Genomic DNA, 23,580 nt, shown 5'->3' with positions numbered 1-23,580 from the left:
TAACACTGGTCAGGACCCACAGGTAGATCACAAGGCCATACCAGGTGGGCTGCAGGAAAGCTGGGGCCACCATGCTGGATTCCAGCTTAGGCTGACCAGACCAGAGCAGAACTATACATGTGTCTGGACTAGGGCATGCTATTGTGATTAGAAGCTCATTTTATCAATTTCCACGAGTGCTGAATGGGATGAACCATTCTTTTAAGTAAGTTACATATTTCTGGTTAACCACAAGCTCACAGCTTTCTCTTGCCACTTTGCAGGACTAGTTTTCATTTAGTAGTAACCCTGAGGTAACACACTGCCTATTGTCTGCCCTTTTAGGATCAAATAACGAGTATTATTAACCCTATTAAGCAGAATTCAAATGCAGAAATGTGAAAGTGGGTCCCATGTTGCAGCTTGGGAGTCAGAGGTGAGTCTTGGATTAGGACCGGTTGAAAGCCACTGAAACCTGTGGGGCTTACTCCCAAGAAAAGGGTGTGTAGAAGTAAGTTGTTAACACAGCCTGCCCGCCCCCGCAAAAAAACGACAAAACAAAAGTGCTTTTGAGTCTTCCTGCTTGAGGTAAAGAGGATTTCCCTCCCCTACCACATCCGTAGAATTTTTATTATTACAGTATTATTCTGGTTACAGAAAAGAGAAGTAAAATCGGCCTTTCTTCTTGCCTGACAGCAACAGATTGCATCAGAAACCACATCCACCAACACCTATGTGATCACTTGCACCATACTGGTGGGGATGGGCATTTCAACTTTTGTTTCAACAGAAACATGTCAGCTGGGTTAAGAGGATCTATAGCATTCCTCTGTAGCACAGGAATGGGGAAGCTGTTACCCTCCAGATGATGAGGATGATACTTTTAACCCCACCCATCCAACTGGGTTGCCACAGCCACTCTGGGTGGCTCCAGATGTTGGTGGAACCTCCCAGCTCCTATCAGGCTCAGCCAACGTGCCCCATGGGATGATGGGAGATGCCGTCCAGCAGTACCTAGAGGACCACATTCCTCCTCCTCCATGCTAGCAGTTGCCAGAATCTGTGGCTTACTAGCAGTACAAGGGGAAAGGATCTAAGGGCTTAGTGGGCCACAAGCTTAACATGAGTCAACAGTGTGATGCAGCAGCAGCAACAGCAGCAAAAAAACTAATGCTATTCTAGGCTGCATCAACAGAAGTATAGGCTGGGGAAAGGCACCATCGCTCCCTGGCCCTCAAATTGAGGGAGGAATGAGACGTAATGTGCCAGAACCAATGCAGCTTGTTCCTCCTTCAGGGCGCTGGGCCCTGGCGGTGGCCTGACCCCACGAGATGTCAGGGTGAAACCTCCCTCACTACCTCATGTCCTTGGAGACAGCTGAGTGGAGAGGCTCAGAGGCCTCATGGGTGCCAAGGGAAGGCCTCAAGAGTACCATTGTGCTCATGGCCACCATTTTGCCTTGATGGATAGGCCTTCGCACCAGTGTTATATATGGGTTGTGTTCACTCTTGAAGGTTCTATTTGACCTGTGACCAACATCTGCAAGACATCGGCTGGAGACCACAGGTTAGCTACTGCCAGTCAGAGTAGCAAGTCGGGTCAGCCAATAAATCTAACATGATCAAAGGCAGCTCATAAGCTTCTATGACCTGGGCAACCCTTAGCCATGCAGCCACATGCTAAAGGGAGCCTGAGGAGATATGAGAATCAGGATACCAAAACATCTGTTAAAAATCACACTTTAGCTGAAGATCTGACTGGCTTCTTTGATCCTTCACACAAACAGCTTGAGGTCAAGCGGCTCCAGACAGACATATTCTGGTATGACACAACAGAGCCTTGCCTTGTCAGCACCTTGAAGACTTAGCAGATCTATTGTGGCTGTGTTCAGCACAATATGCAGCAGTAGAGTTTGATTTTGGGCTATTGTTCTAGAATAGCTTCAACACTTCAAAGGCCACACCCACATGGCACAATAGGCCATAAACCACAGTTTATCATGCATGAGCTCATTGCCCCTGCTTCCCTCAACCCTGCTAGCCTGGGGAGGAAACAAACCACCATCTCTGAACTCAAACAAACCATGGTTGATGAGCCAAGGACAAGTCCTAGCTTATCACCATGGTTTGTTCCATTACAAAAACCCGGTTCCTAGTTCAGCCACAATGCTACGGTGGAGGTGGTGGTTAGGTTCTTCCCAGTGCTAGCAGGAATGAGTGAAGTGAAAGCAATTAAGAAGAACTCAGCAAAGCTCTGTTGGATCAATCCCAAAGGCCCATCAAGTCCAGCACAGTACATTTCCCAGAATTCCTGAGATGTAGGTAAAGGTAAAGGGACCCCGACCATTAGGTCCAGTCGTGACCGACTCTGGGGTTGCGGCGCTCATCTCGCTTTATTGGCCAAGGGAGCCAGCATATAGCTTCTGGGTCATGTGGCCAGCATGACTAAGCCGCTTCTGGTGAACCAGAGCAGCGCACGGAAATGCCGTTTACCTTCCTGCTGTAGTGGTACCTATTTATCTACTTGCACTTTGACGTGCTTTCGAACTGCTAGGTTGGCAGGAGCAGGGACCGAACAACGGGAGCTCACCCCATCGTGGGGATTCGAACCGCCAACTTCTGATCGGCAAGTCATTGGCTCTGTGGTTTAACCCACAGCGCCATCCGCGTCCCTAGGCCTGAGTTGCAGAATGGGCTTTAAATCAGTGGTGCGATATTTCCCAACACCCTATAGTTCCTGGGATTCCTTCAGAGGGAAACCTTGGGCCAGACACACACAGAGTCAACCTAACCTACCTCTACTGAGTTGCTGAGCAGTTAAAGAGGGTGAGTGGAGAACCAGATCCTCTGCTTTGAACTATTCCAAGGAAAGGCAGTGTATAAAGTAAAATTAATTTTAAAAATTGAGCACCGGAATTATATTTATTTATTAAAAATATTGCAAAAATGTATCAAAGTTGTTTATAACAGTAAAAAGAAGACAAACCACATGAAAAATTAAAAACAACATAGTTCTTAGAAGTGGAGTAGAGGCTGATAACATCATTGTTGGTTGCGTAGTAGAGGGAGAGAACAGCTCCAGAACGAGGTTTGGGGGGGGGAGGAGGAGGGATGGCATCGTCTGCCATTCTTAGCCTGGCAAGCAAAGGTGGTGACGAGACTTTCTCATTTTGCTATTGCTTGTGGCAGACTACCACAGAGGAAGTCAGAGAATGGGGGCAGGGAAATAGAGGCTGGGTACTTCTTTCTTTTCCCCCGATGGTGTTCCTACACTTCCCTGCAAGGTTGCTTGCACCTCTTATTAAATACAAAAAGTTGTGTTTCAACTGGCTGAATATCTTTTGTTAAACCTCAGTGTTACAAGCTGAACCTATGCAGTCAGAATTAAGCACCACTGAGCTCAAGGGAGTTTACTCCTGGGCAACTTTGCATAGGACTGGAGTCATAGCATTGGAGTAAACTATACATAGGGTTGGGACGCGGGTGGCGCTGTGGGTTAAACCACAGAGCCTAGGACTTGCCGATCAGAAGGTCGGCGGTTCGAATCCCCGTGACAGGGTGAGCTCCCATTGCTCGGTCCCTGCACCTGCCCACCTAGCAGTTTGAAAGCACTTCAAAGTGCAAGTAGATAAATAGATACCGCTCCAGCGGGAAGGTAAACGGCGTTTCCGTGCGCTGCTCTGGTTCCCCAGAAGCGGCTTAGTCATGCTGGCCACATGACCCGGAAGCTGTACGCCGGCTCCTTCGGCCAGTAAAGTGAGACGAGTGCCCCAACCCCAGAGTCGGTCACGACTGGACCTAATGGTCAGGGGTCCCTTTACCTTTACCTTTACACATAGGGTTTGGGCATTGCGCTACGGACTGTTGCTGCTACATACTGCTGTGTGTGATACATTTATGTGAATGAGTTCAGGAGAACTGCTTGCATTTTTCGACTCTCTTTGGAAGTGTGGCTCTAAGGGCTGTCACAATGTGCTCCTGCACTTCAACATTGCCCACCACACGCCTGCAGCACCTTGTTGATCCTCTCAAAATTTACAGCCTGCCTCCCCTTTTTTCCCTGTTGCTCCTTCCAAGTTGTTGGTTGCCAACTGTCTGGACGTGGTACACACCTTGCTAATGGGACTCTCGTGCTGAAGTGGGTCTCAGCTACTGTTGTAATAACAGACCCTCAACCATGTTGCTTTTCTGCTTCAAGGAGCTGCCTCCTGATAACAGCTGGATGCTTGTTTGGGAAGTTCTTGCGTAAACGAAGCCAGCAAAGCTGTTAGTGTGGGCACCAGGAGAATAATACCTTGTAGCCATGCAGTACTTCAGATTTCAAACATCTTGGCATTTTGCCTCAATAGAGCTTAGCGCCAGGGCTGCAGGACATGGAAGTTTTGTGATGTGCCAATGTGTGGACAGCAAAAGCTATTGTACATCTGTGAGCAGCCAAGGGCCCCCGAGACCGAATGCGGCCCTCCATGTCTCTCTGAATGGCTCTCGGAACTCTCCCCAGGCCACACCCCTCACTGGATCTCCTTCGCACCCTGTGTTTGCCTGGTTAGAATGTGCCCCTGAATTCTGATGGAGGACACAAGTGGTTTTGAGCTTGTAGAAACCGTGCACAGATGAGAATGTGCACCCTCTGTTCCATCCACTTTTTCATCTGGCCCCGCCCACCACTGCCAAGCGGCCCCCGAAGGGAAGGTAGCCCTGGGGCTGTAAAAGCTTTCCCATCCTTGCTGTGGTACCTTTATGCCCTCTGTATGTCGTTGAACTGCAACTCCCATCAGCCCCAGACAGCACAACCATGGTAAGGGATTATGCGAATTATAGTCTTGCAATATCTGGAGGGCAACATGTTGGCTGCCTCTGCATTACACTGAAGTATCTTTTGCCTAGAAGTCTTGGCAAGGTGGAAATTCTACTTTCTTTCTTTTTTTAAGGCTCATTAAGATTGAAAAAATATAGTGACTAATAATTGTAATGGCATTCTTGAGATTATACTAAGCGCCCGGAGCATAGGTGAGATATCCTTCTGTGTCTTTGCTGAAAGAACCTATAGTGTCATAGAACTGCTGGAAGGGATCCCAAGAGTCATCTAGTCCAGCTACATTTCCCAGCACCCTTAACAAACTACAGTTCCCATGATTCTTGGGCGAAGGGGAGGCATGCTTCAAAGGTGTGCTGTGTATGCAGCCTAAATAGGATATGAACCCATGTTTTCCCAGTCTAACCACTACGCCACAATGGCTCTTACTATGCCATTGAGGGCCATGGCATTGTTGCATTAGAGTGGTTTGAAAGTCAGCTCTGAATACCACAAAAAAGAAAAGAAAAGAGCCATAGAAATCCAAGTGGTCAAGGATATTTTAAATGAATGTTAGCAAGGAACCTCTTGATGGTAAGAACAATTCAACAATTACGTACAGAAGTGGTTGGGCTTGCCCTTGCCAAGGGATGAACATGAGAAGTGCTGGGGTGTGGTGCTTAGGGAGTCAGACCAGGACCTGGAGAGCCAGGGTTCCAAGCCTCACTTGACCGCAAAGCTCCACTGGTTGACTTGGGGCCAGTGGCAGTCTCTCAGCCTAACCTACCTCACAGAGTTGTTGTGAAGATGAAATGAAAGGGAGAGAACTGTGTATGCCACCTTGAGCTCCTTGGAGAAAAGGTGGGGTGTAAATGGAAGAATGAATAAACAAATGAAGACCCCTCTCCCATTGTCTCCCCCCATGACAGGTATACAGAGGTAAGGATGGAGGAGAAATTATCTATTCCCATGGTAGCTGAACCTGCCTAGTGCAAACTGAAATGCAACCACCCTCTGAAATTCAGCTGAATTTTGCAGCTCAGTTCTCCAGCTAGGTAAAGGGCACATTAATGCATATATTAGGGTAAAGAGTGCATTAAAACATATACATCAGTATAAAAAATAATGATACAAAAAACCCCACATACATCAGTGAAAATAACACTCCAACATGTGTTCCATTGGGGGAAATGACTTTGCAAAAATGTGTATATTAGGAGAAAACGGCAGTAAAATGCAGGTGAGTTTTCATTTTTAAAAATATTCACAAATTGATGCAGAACTGAACTGGAGAATTTAAGTTAAAGAGTAAGGAAATGTGAAAGAGAAAGAAACTGAAATTGGCAGATTTCACTCACTGAGAGGCAGGGGGGCGCAGATAATGGAAGCCGCATATGGCATCATGACCCACAACTACACTGTCTTCAAAACAGAGGCTTGTTGGAGATCTAACCCTGGATTTCCTGCACTGATCAGCTGATTGGATTATATCAAGGATAGGGCACCTTTAGCCCTCCAGATGTTACTGAACTACAGCTCCCATCTACCCCAGCCATTGGCCATGCTTGCTGGGGCTGATGGGAATTGACCTCCCATTCCTGGCAAACAACAGCCTCCTCTTTGATGAGTGTGGTAGGGAAAATGTTGGGAGATGCCTAGACTTGGTTTCTGGTTCCCAAAGATAAAAGGCAGCCCACATCTCCAGAGACCGGGAGTAGCTAACCTTTGCCCCTGCTCCAAGCTAGGTTTTTGAGAACCTATTCTGCATGAAAAATACCAGTGAGTCCCTTGGTGGGCAGTTCTTATCTCAATCATAGAGCATCTGCTTTGAATGCAGGAGGTCCCAGGTTCAATCCCCAGGATCTCCAGGTAGGACTGGGGGAGACTACCTGTCTGAAACCCTAGAGAACCAGTGCCCATCACATCAGTTAGTGAGCTAGATAAACCAATAGCCTGATCCTTGGTATAAGGCAGTTTCCTCTACGAAGGATGATCTCAAAATGCTTTGGAGACCTCAACCCTTTGGGACAAGGTCAAGGATGCTCACTGATCCCTACCCAAAATTAAATTCTGGCATCAGGGTTAATGTCCACCCTGCCACATACAGACACACTTAAATGATTCTTCTGAAGATCAGACTATTTATACCAAGTGTATAATTAGCCTTTATCAAAAGAATAATAGTAGTAGGAAGACGCAGCTGAAATGAACTGTATCTTATGAGAAAAGAGTAGATGCAATTTGACATTTAACAACTATTCACAACCCAGGGATCACAGGACTCTGCAGTGTCATCCCTCCACTCCTTTCAGCCAATTTATTTAATAAAGGCCCCATTCACCAGAACACAACCCGAACATAATAGACCACAGATACAACAATAATGTGAACACAGCTAAACCTGCCCCACCCCAAAACCTGAAGGAGAAAACCGTAGCCAAATATTCAATGAAGTCTTCTGCTCTTTGCCAAGTCATTTTATTAAAGTCTCCCCAAATAACTGACTATAGCATTTCAACCCATTATTACTCCCACCCAAAAAATAAATAATAAATAAAATAGGGAAAGAAAGAAAAAGAGGCCAATTGTATGTATGGTATAATCACTTCAGACCTTAGATTCCACCCAAACATTAGGAAGAACTTCCTGACAGTAAGAGCTGTTCGACAGTGGAATTTGCTGCCAAGGAGTGTGGTGGAGTCTCCTTCTTTGGAGGTCTTTAAGCAGAGGCTTGACAACCATATGTCAGGAGTGCTCTGATGGTGTTTCCTGCTTGGCAGGGGGTTGGACTCGATGGCCCTTGTGGTCTCTTCCAACTCTATGATTCTATGATTCTCTGAAGAATTCCCAAATCGCCTCTCAAAATAAGAGGGCAGATGACAAGTGTCCCACAGTAACCTTCCGTTTTTGCTCAGCACGAGAAACAACAGCTATGCAGTGCAGAAATCGGGAGCACGACTCCTCGAGCCTCACCATTTATGGTGGTAAGCGAAGAGAGTACTCTCCTAGTTATGGATTGAATATAAACATGCAGCACTCATGAGTTATGGCTACAGTCCATGAGGAAACTTTAAGCTGAATCTCTCTTCGGTAAACAGTGCATGACCAGAAAGCTATGCAGGTATAAACACTTGTTAAGTTTAGAGCAGGGGTGGAGAATCTATTTCATTCCAAGGGTTGGATTAGAACTTGGGTCAACCTTCCAAGGGCTGCGTGTTCTCTAGGCATCAGCGGGATTCTGGACCTTCCAGACCGTTTGAGTTGGAGGCTCTTTTGGTTTAGGAGGCAACGGACATGCTTAAATCCAGACGCACATGGTGTACCTGGAATGGTAGGGTTGAAACTAGCCATGAGAATATTTTTCCAGTTCCATCTTGTTATTACTCCACCATTTTGTTACCCCAGGTGTTGCCAATGAGTTCCCTCCAGTGTGCCCTATGGCACCCACAAAAGATCTCACGAAATATCCACTCTGTGTTTTTGCCGTGCCCCACCATGTTCCACCAATCCAATTTGTGAAGCACCATGCACCACGGCAGCCATTTTGTGAATGGCACCCACAAAACTCTCTCAGAATTCTGAATGTCCCCACCAGCCTAAAAAAGTTGGTAACCCTCCATGGTACACTCTGGATTCTGCATGCTACGCCTTGAGTTTTGCTTGCCTCCCAGCGAGAAAAGAGAATTTTGGAACATATAAAGTGATATTATATGGGGAAATCCAAGGCCTAGGCCAAGAGTTGGGGACATTGGCTACACCTGTCCTATCTACGGTCATGTATCAGTGGTGGGCGGAACCATTATTCGTCTTCTCTGTCTGTCACTCCCCACCCAGTCGGCTGCTGCAGGAAAAGCGAATCACTTTTCCCAGAGTTCCATATTTATCACAGGAAGCTGCCTTGTACCAAGATAGACCATTGGTCCATTTGGTGCAGTTTAGAAGGTGACATCAGAGCTCATGACCAGTGTTCGAAACTAGGCGTGTTTTGCGACAAGGAATTTCATTAGTGCGAGCAGTTTCTGAGCTCTGGGCACAGTCCTGCACCTAAGATTTCAGATTAAAACTGCAGAGTGGAAGGAAAGGAGGAACCTTTTTCTGCCTTCCCACCTCCAGCTACCGTCTGGAGTAGACTGGAGAAGAGACCCTCTTAAGAATATCAGGGGGGTGGGTAGGGGAAGGACTAAAAAAGGTAAAGGTCCCCTGACAGTTAAGTCCAGTCACGAACAACTCTGGGGTTGCAGCGCTCATCTCGCTATACAGGCCAAGGGAGCCAGCGTTTGTCCGCTGACAGTTTTTCTGGGTCATGTGGCCAGCATGACTAAGCTGCTTCTGGTGAAACCAGAGCAGTGCATGGAAACACTGTTTACCTTCCCACCGGAGCGGTATCTATTTATCTACTTGCACTTTTTGGGGTGCATTCGAACTGCTAGGTTGGCAGGAGCTGGGACCGAGCAACGGGAGCTCATCCCATCGTGGGGATTCGAACCGCCGACCTCCTGATCAGCAAGCCCGAGAGGCTCAGTGGTTTAGACCACAGTGCCGCCCACGTCCCAGGGGAAGGACTAGACCATGTGAAAAATGAACATAATATTTTAGCTGCATTCATTCATTTTCAGCTTTGAATTCTTGTTATAAGAAAAGCACGCCTAGACATTCCGTTGTTGCGCCCATAACCTAGGTTTAAGGTGCCATTTAGCTCCTAGCTTTCAAACCTTAGTTTCTAACACTATTCATGGCAGTCTGAGCCAGCCGGCCCCAGTTTTCTCCCCATCCTTCTCCATGCTGGGGAAAAGGGGATATCCTTCCATTTCTACGTGCAGGTCTTTTGAGTATCATTGACACTGGATAGGCTTTTTCCAATTCGGCGTGGCAACTCCTTGTGGGTAGCAACCCGTTATTCTAACACCAAGAAATGGCACAGCCAGATGATAAATGTGAATAAATTTTCTGTGTTGTTATTGGCCTATTGCGGAGCACAACGTATAAAACTGTTTGCACTGATCCAAGGAGGAAATTGTGCTCTGCAATGCAAAATTTAAAACACACACAAAAAAATAATTGCTTGTTTGATGCCATTATTACAGCAACAGTAATTATGCTTTTTAAAGCCAGAATCCTCAGCTGGTGTTAACAACAACAACAACCCACCAAACAGAACAGCCCCACAGTCTATAACAGAGACATGCACACTTACAGCCACTAAAAGATCTGGTTTACAGCCTTTGACATCATCATGGGCAGTCTTCCCCAAACCTGGTGCCCTCCAGATGGTCTGGACTACAATTCCCATCATCCCTGACCATTGTCTATGGGGGGCAGAGAACTACTTTTCTTTTTCTCTGCCTTCTGCCCTGTCTCAATGGACACCAGGCGCTACTATGTTTAATGCAAGCAGCACCAGTTGTTTCGGGAGGGGAGTTAATTGCTGGGATTGCAGCAAGCCTGGAGGAGGAACTTCTCTGATGCTTTCCTCCCTTGCTACAGTCCAGCGGAAAGTCCCTCTTCAGAAAAAAAATTATTTGCTTTGGGGGAAAATCCCGTGTAAGTACCAACAGGGGATTTCTCCCTGATGCCAATGGACGCATCAGAAAAGCACCAAAAGGGGAAAGGGATAAGTTCCTCCTCCCTGTCTGCAACGATTCTAATAATTGTCACCCACCACATACACAGCTGGTGCTACCTGCGTTTTTTGTTTGCTTGTTTTGTGAAGGACAAGTTAAATGAGAAGGTGCAGTTAATGTCACCTCAAACCTGGCTGCAAGCTAACGAAACATGGGACAATTGAATTAAAGAGCAGAAGGTAAACCCCAAGGAAAACCTGAGCTGTGCAGTTGCAGCTGGGTCAAAAGTGGGAGGCCTTTAGCTCAGAGGTAGGGTATCTGATATGCATGCAGCAGGTCCGGGTTCAACCCCTGGCATCTCCAGGTACTGCCAGAAATGTCCCTGGTGTAGACAAGATAGAACTAGGTGGACCAATGGTTTGACTCACTGCAAGGCAGCTTCCTATGTTCTGGATAGCAACAGGCCCTACTGTCTCTGCCAGGAGCAAAATTTACTCCAGCTTTGCAGAGAAGAATCAGGAGAATTGCGAGCCGCACACTCTGAACAACATTTGTGAATTATACCCCAGTTCATGCTCCTCTCCCCTCGAGTCATCCAGCATCAACATGAGGTTTTGGAAATATCTACACGGAACGTTGCATTTTCGGAACTCACACACAGAATTAAGGACGAGAACAGTATTTTCAGGAAAAAGATGCAAACCAGGTAACCATATGGGTTATTTCATACTGTTAATTTCAACACTTGGTGGGATGTGCACACCAGGCGTAGATTTCTTGTGTACAACAGCTGGTCCTCTCTTGTCACAGCAGAAAAATGAATAGGCTTTAATTTCAAATAAGAACAACTGCAGAGAGATATGGGAAATTTTTTTGGGGGGGGGAATGGACCATTTTTTTGGGGGGGTGGACCAATGAAACCTTAATATTAAAAAGGGGGGAGTGAGAACAAGGCACCTACCATGAACCAAAGCCTCTGGTTGTTCCACAGTGCAGTTTCAGGGTGCTGGGTGAACAAGTGTGGTGTGTAGTGGTTAGTGTGTTGGACTAGGACCTGGGAGTAAAGGGACCCCTGACCATTAGGTCCAGTTGTGGCCGACTCTGGGGTTGCGGCGCTCATCTCGCTTTATTGGCCAAGGGAGCCGGCATACAGCTTCCGGGTCATGTGGCCAGCATGACTAAGCTGCTTCTGGCGAACCAGAGCAGCGCACAGAAACGCCATTTACCTTCCCAGCGGAGCGGTACCTATTTATCTGCTTGCACTTTGATGTGCTTTCGAACTGCTAGGTTGGCAGGAGCAGGGACTGAGCAACAGGAGCTCACCCCGTCGCAGGGATTCGAACCGCCGACCTTCTGATTGGCAAGTCCTAGGCTGTGTGGTTTAACCCACAGGGCCACCCGCGTCCCCAGGACTTGGGAGACTAGGGTTCAAATCCCCACTTGGTCATAAAGGCCCATCATTGCCTCTCAGCCTAGCCTACCTCACAGGGTTGTTGTGGGGATTAAACAAGGAGGAGAACTATGTGTACCATCTTGAGCTCCTTGGAGAAAATAAATAGAAAGATCCCGGGTTCGGTGGGGCTGGGAATGTCCCCTGCCAGAAACCCCAGAGAGCTGCTGCCAGCCAGTGTAGACAATACTGAGGTAGATGGCCCAATGGTTTGACTCAGGACCAGGCAGTTTCCTATGTTCCTTTGCATTCTGTTAACTTGCCAAAGCTCACAGCAGAGTGCTTCTGAAAGATCCGGCATTCGGGAATAGCGCACGACTTGCCCACCAATCAGAGATGCTGTGAATATGAACCAAGTGGTTTATAATCTGTCTCAAATCTTAGGTGGGCCATAAAAAGCCAAATTAAAAAAGAGAAAGCCTAAGAGAGAGAGACTTAATGAGACAACTGACACAGTAGCCCATCCATTTAGGCTGCCGCCTTTTAACAGTGTTCTTAAATAATGCATACATTAGCTCAGAGGCTGAAGAGATTTGTTTGTTTTATTAAGCAGAGCCTGGTTAATGGAAAGCTTTGTAATAAGATTTCTCTCAGTGCTAACGGGGGGGGGGGGCAAGGGAGAAAACTTTCCTTTTCTTTCGACCCCCAGGTCCAAAATATCCCATCGGCAAATGATTTCGTTGCCTCCACTGCCTTTCGTCATTCTTATTACAACCACTTGTGTGCTAACAGTGATGTCATGAATGGCAAAGTCCAGTTTCCTGTTTCGTGACAGTCCTTCAGTCTCAAAAAGGCAGGAAGGTGCAATAGCAAAGTCATATCAGGCCAGACGTCCTGGCTTCAAATTACTTCTCAGCCATAAATAACTCGCTGAGTTTTCAAGGGTCTCTCTCTCTCTCTCTCTCTCTCTCTCTCTCTCTGTGTGTGTGTGTGTGTGTGTGTTTGTGTACAATCTACCTTATAGGGCTGAAAGTCAGGAAAATTGGGAAAGGGGAAGATCAACATGTGGTGTCTTGAACAGGGTTTGCCAGTTTGGCACCCTCCAGACGCTGCTGGACTACAACTCCAGTCAATCCTAGCCATTGGTTGTGCTAGTTGAGGCTGATGGGAGTTGCAAGTCCACCTGCATCTGGAGGGCACCTTGTTGGCTACCCTTGCCTTGGAGGGAAAAGGCTGAACATAAAGCAGCAAGTCTAATTCAGCCTGCCAGGGCTCCCCGTTTGGCCTGCAAGGTTGCTGTGGCCAAGTCATACTCACCAGGCCTACGCCTGTTGACAGAGGGCATTAGGTGCAGGGAAATAAGTGGCAGGGCCAATGGGACTTTGCAGACACCCAACGGTCAGCTGGTTGGCCGTCCTATGCCCATCACTTTGCAAGTCCTGGCAATCAGCTGATCATAGCAGAAGGCCCAGTGATCAGCTGACTGTGCCTTCCATTTACAGCCCTATGCAAAAAAATGGGTTGATGACATCACAGTGGCATCAGGTGACTGACAGGGCTGTGGCCCCAACCAACTGTCAAACTAGGCCTGTGAGGGGTGGGGGAAGATAAGGACCTGGCCCACCATCCCCCAAATAAAGAACCACCTGTGTGTGGCACCACAGCCTGTTCTGACCCACCTGGCACCAACCAGGAGTAGGGTGTTTCTCTGTAGGGGTCAGTGGTGTAGCGTGGGTTGTCAGCACCCAGGGCAAGGCAAGTAATTTGCGCCCCCTAACCCGTGGATTTGCACCCCCTAACCCGTGGATTTGCGCCCCCTTACCCATGGATTTGCGCCCCCTAACCCAAACCCCCAGATGTTGCGCCCGGTGCGACCGGCCCCCCTGCACCCCCCACGCTACGCCACTGGTAGGAGTGCCTGTTTTGTGGCACAGTCTCCCCCCAGAAATCCAGCGGGCACCTTCACTGGTGGTTTCTTGTTGACAACTGGACTGCAAACGCTTGAGTGAATTAAAGACCACTGATCACCAGCTCACTCGTTCGTGCCTACCGTATGAGGACTGTATGCTTATTTTTATTTATTTATTTTATGAATCACTTCCCATAAAAGCATCTCAGAGCAATTAAGGACAAAAACCATCAACAATAAAAGCAATTTCAAATCCGATACAAGAGACTGACAAGGATAAAAACCTCCGCTTGAAAAGGCTTCCTGAAAAAGGAGTGTCGTCAAGAGACATGCCCCTTGTTTGATATATCATTTGATGTAGTTTTAATTATATTTCATTGTTTAAATCATGCTGTACACAACTTTGATACCCTGAATGAAAAGTGGCATATGAATCCTTTTAGTAAACAGGTAATATCAACCCAGGGGTGTATGGGGGTGTTACGGGAGGGGGAGTACCGCTGGTGAGGGGGGGGACACATCGTGCTCCTTTGAGGGTGAGTTAGGGACTCCCCCTGCATGTGAAGACAGGCTATAGTAGATTGAGAGAATAAGACCGATAGAGGGTCCAATGGTCAAGAAGGTGTTTTCTGCATGATCTGTAGAGGGACGTGAAGGGCAGGTGGGGCTTGTCAACAACCTGGGAAGGTAGCCCATTTAGAAAAAGGAAACCTCTGATCTAATCCCTGGCTGCCTTGCAGGATATCTTCAGGAGAAGATAAAGCTGAGGTTTACTTACCTTAAGAGGTAAGTAAAACAAACATATCCCGGCCTGTTCTAGCAAGCAAGATATAACGTTTTCCATGCTAGTCCTACTCAGAGTACACCCACTGGAATTAATGGGCAGGACTAACTTGCGTCTATTCGTTTTAGTAAGTGTGCTCTGGAAAGAACTCGCCTGAAATCAACCCGTAATATTCATTTTTAAAAATATGTGTGAGGGGGCAATATTTTCAACACCACATGCATTCCTTGCAACATTGCTGCCCATTTCATCAGCATCGCAAGTCCTTCCTGATCTACCTGTTCAGGGACCGCTCAGCACCATGCTTTGCTTTGCAATATTATACACAGAGAGAAGATATTATATATATTATATATATAAAATCCCCAATGCAAATATCCCAGCAGCGAAGGAAAATGCCCCTCGACTTTGGGGGGAGATTTTGATAACTCAGCAAGTGATGCATTTCAAAATAATTGAGTCCCCTAAGAGGGCTTCTAATAATAGAGAACCCAGTTAAAGCACTTTCCCCTCTGCTGTTTCATAACTAGATCCCCTGCGGATAGTTTGGTTGCTTCAGGGAACGAAATTCCTCAGGTGGGTATAGCACAGCAAACCCTCCAAAAGGAAAACAAAGGTCATTTAGGGCTTCTGTTCTCCTCTTTCCCTGAGCTCAAAAGAGTGGGAAAAAGTTGAGCTCCAAGGCTAAAGGGATCCAGGGAGAAGAGGCAAGGTGGGGTCGCAAATGCAAGAAGGGAGATGGAAGAGAAATGCAGTGGATATCCGGGAGGTGCCTGTGCCTTTAAGGTAGTTGGAGAAACTGCTGATGTGCCAAAGGCCTCTGGGACATTTCTCCTCTTGCTCCCCTTCCCCTTATCAGTTGATAGCCAAAGGGAAGAATTGTGGGTGATAGCCAGGGGCTCCCACACCCGAAACGGCTGAGCAAACCGCCAAAGGGTACAAGGAAAAGAGTGTGTTTTTAAAAGCCAGATTAATGCTCAGTAGGGAAGTTAACTCGCACTGGTGTGACACTGCTCACAGCAGCTTTGAAAGTTAAAAAACAACCTTCTGAGAGATCCAGAACTAGGATGCTTTTGCTACAGCTCAGCTGTGAAACCCCAAAGCCAGGACAGAGGGCAACTTCAAATGATTTAAGACAGCTGCCCTTAAAATAAAAGATGCACAGAAATTTCTATCCGGCTCCAAAATATTTGTGTTCCAAAATATGGCTGTTCTCTCCTTCCTTGGGGAACTATTGGGGAAATTTTAAGGAGAGGAGCAATGGGCAGTTGTTGATTTAAACCAGGCACGCCAGGTGGAGTTAATTCATTGGATCTACAGGATTTCCTTCAGGGAAATATTGTGATCCCAAGACACAGTGGGGGATTTTTAATGGGGTTTTTGGGGGGTGCTGTAGATCTTTCTGGACCTCTTTCACAACGTCCCATGGAACACATGAAAAAGGATACCTCTGAGAATGTCCTGAATGCCTTTCTTAACCCAATGAACACCTCAGCACTGCCCCCCTCCAAGAAAAGGTTGACTTGGAGGGAGTTTCCCCAGTTAGAGAATCCAAACAGAGTGGGCTAGAATTAAGGTGGGTTGCTTAGAATTTAAGTCATAAAAGTGCCACCACAGTGAGGCAGATGGGATCTTCTAGAAGCTATAATGGGAAGGGTCTTTAGTGGTTACCTCCTAGCTCAACTCACTGACTAAACGCAAGATGAAACTGCAGCATCCTCGTGAGGCAGACATGCAGTCTCCGCCAACAAAGGAGTTATGCTGGCTACCTTTCTTGAATATGAAGGCAGACACTTTTTAAAATTACAGCAGTGTTAAGCGTTGGTGGAGGAGGTTCAAACCTCCGGACTGAGGAGTTCTTTACAAAGCAGCGCTGTGGAAAGGTCGACTCAGGTAGGCTTGTCGAAAGCAAGGCCAGCCTGGCGAAGGAAAATGCCGCTGAAGCACTGGGTCACTTTTGAGAGGGGCAAAGACCAACCCTATGGTTTCGAAAGATTCTGTCTCAAATTTTATTGGTTTGCTCTACAAGCTCTTGCCCTAGCTGCACAAGAGGTGGCAGTGTTACTCGCAGAGGTAAGACAATGGCTCTCTCTCAGCACAGGGTCAGAGGCATCCAATTTAGGATTTCAGCATGCTCCAAGACTCAGCCCAACCTTCAAAGGGAGGTTCTGGACTCAAGCCTTGGCTCAACACGTCCGAGACTGAAAATCCAGAAAACACATATTTAAAACATATGGGGAACTGAACAACTCCTTTGATTAAAAGGTTGCTTGCACTTGCCACCCAAGGCCTGGGGTGTTGAATAAAATATTGGGGAAGGAGCCAGGTAAGCCTCGCCTCATATAAGCGATCATATGACACAGCACACACACACCACTTGAATGGCAATGCCCTTCAACTTCGGGGGGGGGGGTCCAGGACCTCAAATATTGGGGGGGGGGCAAAGGGACCTTGGCCTCTAGGAGTTGACTCCTACGCCAGGGATGGTAAGCCTGGGCAAGGCACATAGAAGTGGCAAGAGCACTCAAAGAGGAGTCGTGCTCCTCAAACATTGTTGCATATGCACACACGCACAGAGCTACCTCCTTCAGTCAGCCCTCCCTGCTCATCAAATGATTGATCCGATGTCTGGGGTGGCAGGCAGTGATCCATATCTGGGCTGTGCAGAGAGGTTTAAATCTCTCCACCGACCCCAGCACTGAGTCTGACTTTTGTCTTTTTGCCAACTCTGGCAAAATCAGTGGGGTCCCAGAAAAGTTTGCTCTATGGCCAGGGTGAGCCATCCCGGCTCGAGAAAATGCCACAGGGTGTAGGAGTACATGCACCACACCAGCACATTGCAAGCTGGAAGAGACTTCCAAATTGTGTGCTTCGAGTCCTTTCTTCTTTTTCTTCCCTTTAGCACCCAAATCCAACTATCAAAAACTCCTCCGTGTCTAGAAGAAAACCCTGGCTACCTGCCCCTGGCTAAGGACTGGAGAGCAATTCAATTCAGTTCACACTCAAAGGCGAACTTACTGATCCTTCACTTTCTGAAACAATAAGCAAAATCAAGACACTGCCGAACTTCAAAATTTGCACTTCTATGAATTTGGCAGTGCAGTTCTCCAGCCAACCTATATGTACAAAGATCCATATACTAGTCTGCATATAAACACACATAGCAGGTGAAAGTAATGTAAGGGAATAATAATAATAATAATAATAATAATAATAATAATAATAATATCTTTATTGTCATTGCCCCCTCTCGGGGACAATGAAATTATGCATTATAGTTAGGGGGAACTGCTTTGCAAAAATATATACACTTTGCAAAATTGTATATATTAGGTAAAATTGCATACAACCATGTGTATATTGGAGAAATTTGAACTAAAATCTGATGAACTCTGTCACAAGTTGTGGGAATGTGGAGAATCAAGCTTAAGACAGGGAAAAATGATAAACTGAAACTGACTGGTTCATGCATCGTCACCTAGGATGAAGATTTAAAACCAGGATACACTCAAGTTAATAAAAGAGAGACACATATTTCTACAGGTCCTCGGGGCACTTTCCCTAAGCCCAAATGACATGGTTCTCATAAACAGACCCTTCCAGCCCATATTTAATCCAGAGTTATAATTTCAACAGAAAATCCAGGAAGCTTTTTTATTAAAAAAAACCCCCAAAACCCAGAAACAGCAAATCTGGATATAATAGGGGGGAGATTATATGTGATGGCATTTTCCTGAGAACAATGCAATCCTGTGGATGATGTGGTACACCTGCATGTGTGAGCTGCACCAAGTGCAAAGCCAGCTGGCATGTGGAAGCCTCCTGGGTTGCCATCCATCCCTTGCCTGATGCTCAACCCTAAGACACCTCTACATCCACAGCACACACTGCAAGAAGGATGTGTGGATCCAGAATTGGCCTCCGCAGTCACTTATGGACACATTGTTAAGACTGTGTTCGTGGAAGGCAGTCTTACTTGGCAAAAATGAAGAAGAAGACACTGAGAGACAACCCGCTCCATCTAAGAACTGTAGAGTGCAAAGAGGACTCCCAGGACTTCTGACTATTCTTTGAGCAAGACACCAAACATCAAGATTGAGCATGGAAAGGGGGGAAATACCACACATACCTTGTCATGAATCATCTTACTACTTTTTCTCTATACCGTCCACCTTAAAGTCTTTTTTCTTAAAGGACTTCTTCTCCCCTCACCATCAGCACCCCATCCTTCTTCCACCTAAACGTAAACCCCAAAAGGCGCCCGAGGTCTTAGAATGACAGCCCCAAATCTTAAGAGTGTTTCCCACCAAGCGCATAGAGGCAAGCCCTGCCACGGTGGAAATCCCTATTTACTCTTGAGCAAGCCCGTATATTGCATGGTGCGGCTCTGCCCTCCGCGGGACTCACTTCGGAGCCAAAACGCATTAGATCAGGCTTGGGCTGTACGTCGTGCGTGCTTGTTTGTTTTTAAAGTCCACTCTGTGCAAAATTCCCAAGGAGCCCAATTCAACAACACTGTTTCCCCCCAAGGGACATCCATCATAGAAACCCAGCACAGTCCGATAGATGAGATCGCCACGCGGGGAGTACGAGAGAGGAGGCGGGGAGAGGGAGAAGGAAAGACGCAGCTGGAAGGCGGGAAGGGGTTAACCCACCACCCTGCGCCCCCTAACCCCGCAATAAGTCCCTTCGAAGCGGAGGCTGCCTTCCGAAGAAGTGCGCCGCCAGACGGGTAAGACGCGCGCCAAGGCGTCTTGGGCGCACAGGCGCGCAAAGGCGGCCACGGCGTCTTCTCCAGGTCCACCGGCGGCGCCCTCCAGGGCTTGCCCTTCAGAGCATCTTTGGAGGGAAGGGGGGTGGGGGAAGCCGCTGCCTTTCCTAGCCTCACTCTCCCCGCTCCTCACCTCCTCTCCCGCGAGCGGAGGGAAGGCGCCCCTTACCATCGCCGCCTTGGCGCGGAAGGCGCCGGGTCCCTTGCGGTGCTGGTGCGCGCGGTGCCCGTCGTGGCCAGGGTTGCTGCTCTCCAGGTCGCGCTTCTCTCGGCGGCGGCTGGCGCTGCGGCTGCTGCTGCCCTGCGGCGGGCGCTGCTGCTCCTCCTCGCCGGAGTCCAGGCTGCTGAAATTCCATACGACCAGCGTCTGCACGAGCAGCACGGTGAGCGCCAAGACCAGCGCCGAGCGCGAGCGGCGGGCCAGGCGGCGGGCGCACGAAGCGGCCGCGGACGAAGACGGCGAAGGCGACGCGGCCACCACCACCATCTTCGCGGCGGAGGCAGCGGCGGCGGCTGCTGCTGCTGCTGCTCGGGATTGCTGCTGCTGCTGCTCGCTGAGCCACTCAGAAGCGCCGCATCCGCCGCCGCCGCCTGGAGTTTTTCAGACGGACGAGACGTCAGCAGCAGGAGGAGGAGGCGGAGGCGGCCGAGGAGGCGGAGAGCAGGCAGGCAGGCAGGCAGGCAGGCGAGAGGAGCCGAGGAGGCCCGGCCCTCCGGCAGCCAGGCAGGCGAGGCAGCCCCGCGCTCGCTCGCTCCCTCCAGACGAGCCGAGGGGAGGAGAGGGGCTTGGCCGGCGAGGGGCGTGCGCGTAAAGGAGACGGTGGGGAGGAGCCGGCGGCGGCGCAGCCGAGCGAGCGAGCGGCGCCTTGTTTCAGGAGGAAGAGAAGCTGGTCTGGGGGCTTTGGACAGGCAGGGGGGGTGGGGGCGTCTCTCTCCGGATGCGCCTTGGCACGGCTCGCAACCGAGAGCGGCGCCCGGCTTAGCTGCTGTGCGCCCGCGTCCCCGGCCACCCCTTTCCAGCTGTGCCTTTAAGGGCGGCTCGATCCGCGACTATTATAGCAGGTGCGATTCCTGGTTTTGGGAGCCTCTGGGCCGAGCGAGAGCTGCTTCGCGTGCCGAGCTATTGCCTGAGAGCACGCCGCGCTCTTAAAGGCACGCGAGTCGGCGTGTGAAGGTGGGAGCGCGCCCGCGCGTTGTTCTGGCCTCGCATCAATTGCTGCGTGCACAGACGTCGCTCAGCCCAAGCGCATCCCCTCCCTCCCGCGGAATCCCGGGGGTTGCAGTCCGTTCAGGGTGCTGGGAATTGTTGCTCCGTGGCGGGGGAACTACAGTTCCCAGGATTTTTGCAGGGATAGATGGTGTGTGTACGCAGCCACAGTTTGGAGGAACACTGCGCCTAAGATTACGGGCTTCAGCGGGTCTGTAAGGCTGCATTCCTATGCATGCACCTGCACTGGCGGAGGAAGAGGGGGCGGGGGGAGCACACCGCCCCCGGCAGCGCGATCCCGGTGGGGTTCCATCGCGGCTGCCCCCCGCCCGCGCTGGGCGCCCCGCCCCCGCCTGCTCTTCTCCGCTGGTGCCGGAGCATGGAGCTCCGCCACTGTGCACCTGCTGGCGAGTAAGTCCTGCTGAAAACAAGTCGATTGCATTTAAGCGGAGCTTTGGGGGAAAAAAGCCCTTTTGATAAGGATGTTGCAACTCACCCATACATACAAGGCGGTGTGCAACATGACAACATAATACTACAATAACACCGATAAAAACAAATCACATTCCAAAGGCCTATTTGAACAGTAGCCATTTAAAAAGACCTAACAGAAAGAATAAAGCACACCGTCTGAACTTCTCTTGATGGAGTTCCACAGCGCAAGGGCTGCCATACTAAAGGCTGGCCAAACCTCAAGGGCAGGCATAGGTAAACTCGGCCCTCCAGATGTTTTGGGACTACAACTCCCATCATCCCTGACCACTGGTCCTGTTAGCTAGGGGTGGTGGGAGTTGTAGTCCCAAAACAACTGGCGGGCCAAGTTTACCTATGCCTGCTCAAGGGCGATCAAAGGTATTGCATCCGAAGATCTCAGTGACTGATGTGGAGCATCAGGAAGCAGACAGTCCTTAAGGTGCTGTGGGCCTAAGTTGTTTAAGGCTAATCCTCACTGACTGAAGTTAGCTGAATCTGTAAGTGAGCGCTAGCACTTATTTTACTATAAATAGCAGGCTCAGGTTGCGCAATTAGAGTTGATTCAGAGCTCTTGTGCAATGAAACCCGCTTCCTTCCAAAAATCAAGACTTTTGTGATAAAGAAAGTGGGAGGGAAATGCACTGGAAAGTGTGGGATAATGCCTGGTGCATCACCATCATCTAACCTCGCTGCAAACAAATCAGAATGAATGCTCAATATATAGCCGCCGCCAACCAAGCTCCGTGCAGCTTTGTTCAAAAACGTCATGGGGAATGCTCAACAGAGGGGACACCCAGAAGCCACCACACAACTCATTGGCTGACTAAGTATTTCAAATGTCAGTGTACCTGCCACCCCCTACCTGTTATTAGGTGTGATTCCTGCAATGCAGGGGATTGGACTAGATGACACCACTGGGGATCCCTTCCAACTCTACAGCTCTGTGATCGTAAGATTCAATAACTGGAGCAAAATATTATTACTGCTACTGATCATACTTAAATTATTCAGCAAAACCTGAACAACTTTTTCTTGTTAGTTTCCTGCAAATGTGCAGCCTTTTGTCTGTTAGAGCTTGTGCTGATAAAAGTTGTCAGGTGGGTTATTACTAACAAATGGATATAAAGATTTCAGTTTTTAAAATAATAATAATAACATGCCGCTTGGAATGCCACGCAGAGAGGTTTGTGATAGGTAAAAATAATTCCCTGCTTAAAAGCAGCCTTACAATTGCAGCCGCAGCTCTAGAAACCTGCAAAAATCTACTCAAGACAATTAGCTTTTTTGTCCTTTATTATTTCCTCAAGCGCTGAGGTTTTGTGACACTTCTTTTCAGCTGAACCAAATAAATATTATCTTCCATGTTTTTCATTGCACAGTCAAAGTGCCCCCCTTATCTGCTCTCCTTTCTTGTGATGTGGCACCCGCATAGCAACAGCCTCACAATTAATTGGTACTTTGCTTTTTAATTAAGATGTTAGTGGGCCAGATTCTCAACTGCATTTTTGGAGTAAAGGTCTGGGAGAGATAAACTGTGCTGAGCTGATACCATCCTGTTCTCTGGTAGTACAGAGTGTGCCTTCTCAGCCACTTGCGGCATTTAAGCACCTAGAACACTCCCTAATACTGAGGGAGGTCATTGGTCCATCTACTATTGTCTATGCTGGTTGGCATCAACTCTCCAGGGTTTCATCTCTCTATTGGCCCTGAGGTTCTCCACCCCCTTTTAAGAGCAGATTCTGGCTCATCATTATTGTGATGAAATAGAATGGATGACTTGTGCAAACAGAGGAAGCTTCCTTAAACAGAGTTTGGCCATTGAACCATTTAGCTTAGTACTGGCCACATTCACACCACACCCTGAAAGCCCTATGATACCACTTCCAAGTGCTCATGGCTTCCCCCAAATAATTCTGGGAGCTGTAGTTTGTAAAGGGTGCTATGGGTCTCCTAAGAAGACCCCTATTCCCCTCAGGGAGCTAAGATTCTCAGAGTTCCCTGTGAAAAGAGATTGACTATGAAACTGTTCTAAGAATTGTAACTCTGTGAGGGGAATGAAAACTCTCTGCACCCTTGACAAACTACAGTTCCCGGGATTCTTTCAGGGGAAGCCCAGACTGCTTAAAGTAGTATCATAGAGTTGTAGCCCTTCACTTTACTGAATCAGACTATGGTCCATCTAGCTTTGTACTGTCTGCCGTGATGATTCTCTGGGAGTGGCTATCTCCCGGCCCTACCTAGAGATACCTGGGACCATCTCTACACAAAAAAGATGTTCTCCCACTGAGCCATGGGCCTTCCCTACTGTGGTGTTTTTCTCCAGCAGCTCGAGCGAAGGTTGAAGCCCCTGAGCAGGGAAGCTGTGAAGCAACAGCACAGGCACGCCTATGGAAGGAGGTTATTTTTAGGAGACGCCACTCATATCACGGGCTGTCTTGAGGCTGCTTCTGAGAAATGTGCCAATGGGTCCTCAAATATTGAGCTTTCTGTCGAAGTTTGCTCTCCCTGAAGGAAATGCTGAGGCCTACGTGGGCCGAGGGGGGACAAGTTGCTGCCTGCATTAGAAATCAAGGTCATTTGTCAGAAAAGTAGATGAGGGAAGGAGAAAGGAGTGGGGGGGGGGGAGACCACAGCCAACAACGGGGGGGGGGGGGGAAGCATTTGAAAAGGCAGCACTGTGTGCAGTGAATGATAATATATTTATACTGCAC

At 48.4% G+C, this 23,580-nt stretch overlaps 1 protein-coding gene across 1 annotated transcript in view; it reads right to left on the bottom strand.

Moving 5' to 3' along the window:
- The window catches only part of XYLT1 (xylosyltransferase 1), a 161,894-nt gene extending 141,496 nt beyond the window's left edge, over positions 1–20,398 (bottom strand). Inside the window, exon 1 of the mRNA XM_083711384.1 lies at positions 19,358–20,398. Coding sequence (XP_083567510.1) covers positions 19,358–19,675 — 318 coding nt within the window. The 5' untranslated portion in view covers positions 19,676–20,398. The remainder of the gene's footprint in view (positions 1–19,357) is intronic.
- Between the last annotated feature and the right edge of the window lie 3,182 nt (positions 20,399–23,580).

This window comes from Podarcis gaigeae (genome assembly GCF_964106915.1).
Source record: "Podarcis gaigeae genome assembly, chromosome: 14".
In the NCBI taxonomy this organism is placed as follows: Eukaryota; Metazoa; Chordata; class Lepidosauria; order Squamata; family Lacertidae; genus Podarcis; species Podarcis gaigeae.
This window is presented reverse-complemented; position numbering and strand designations above follow the sequence as displayed.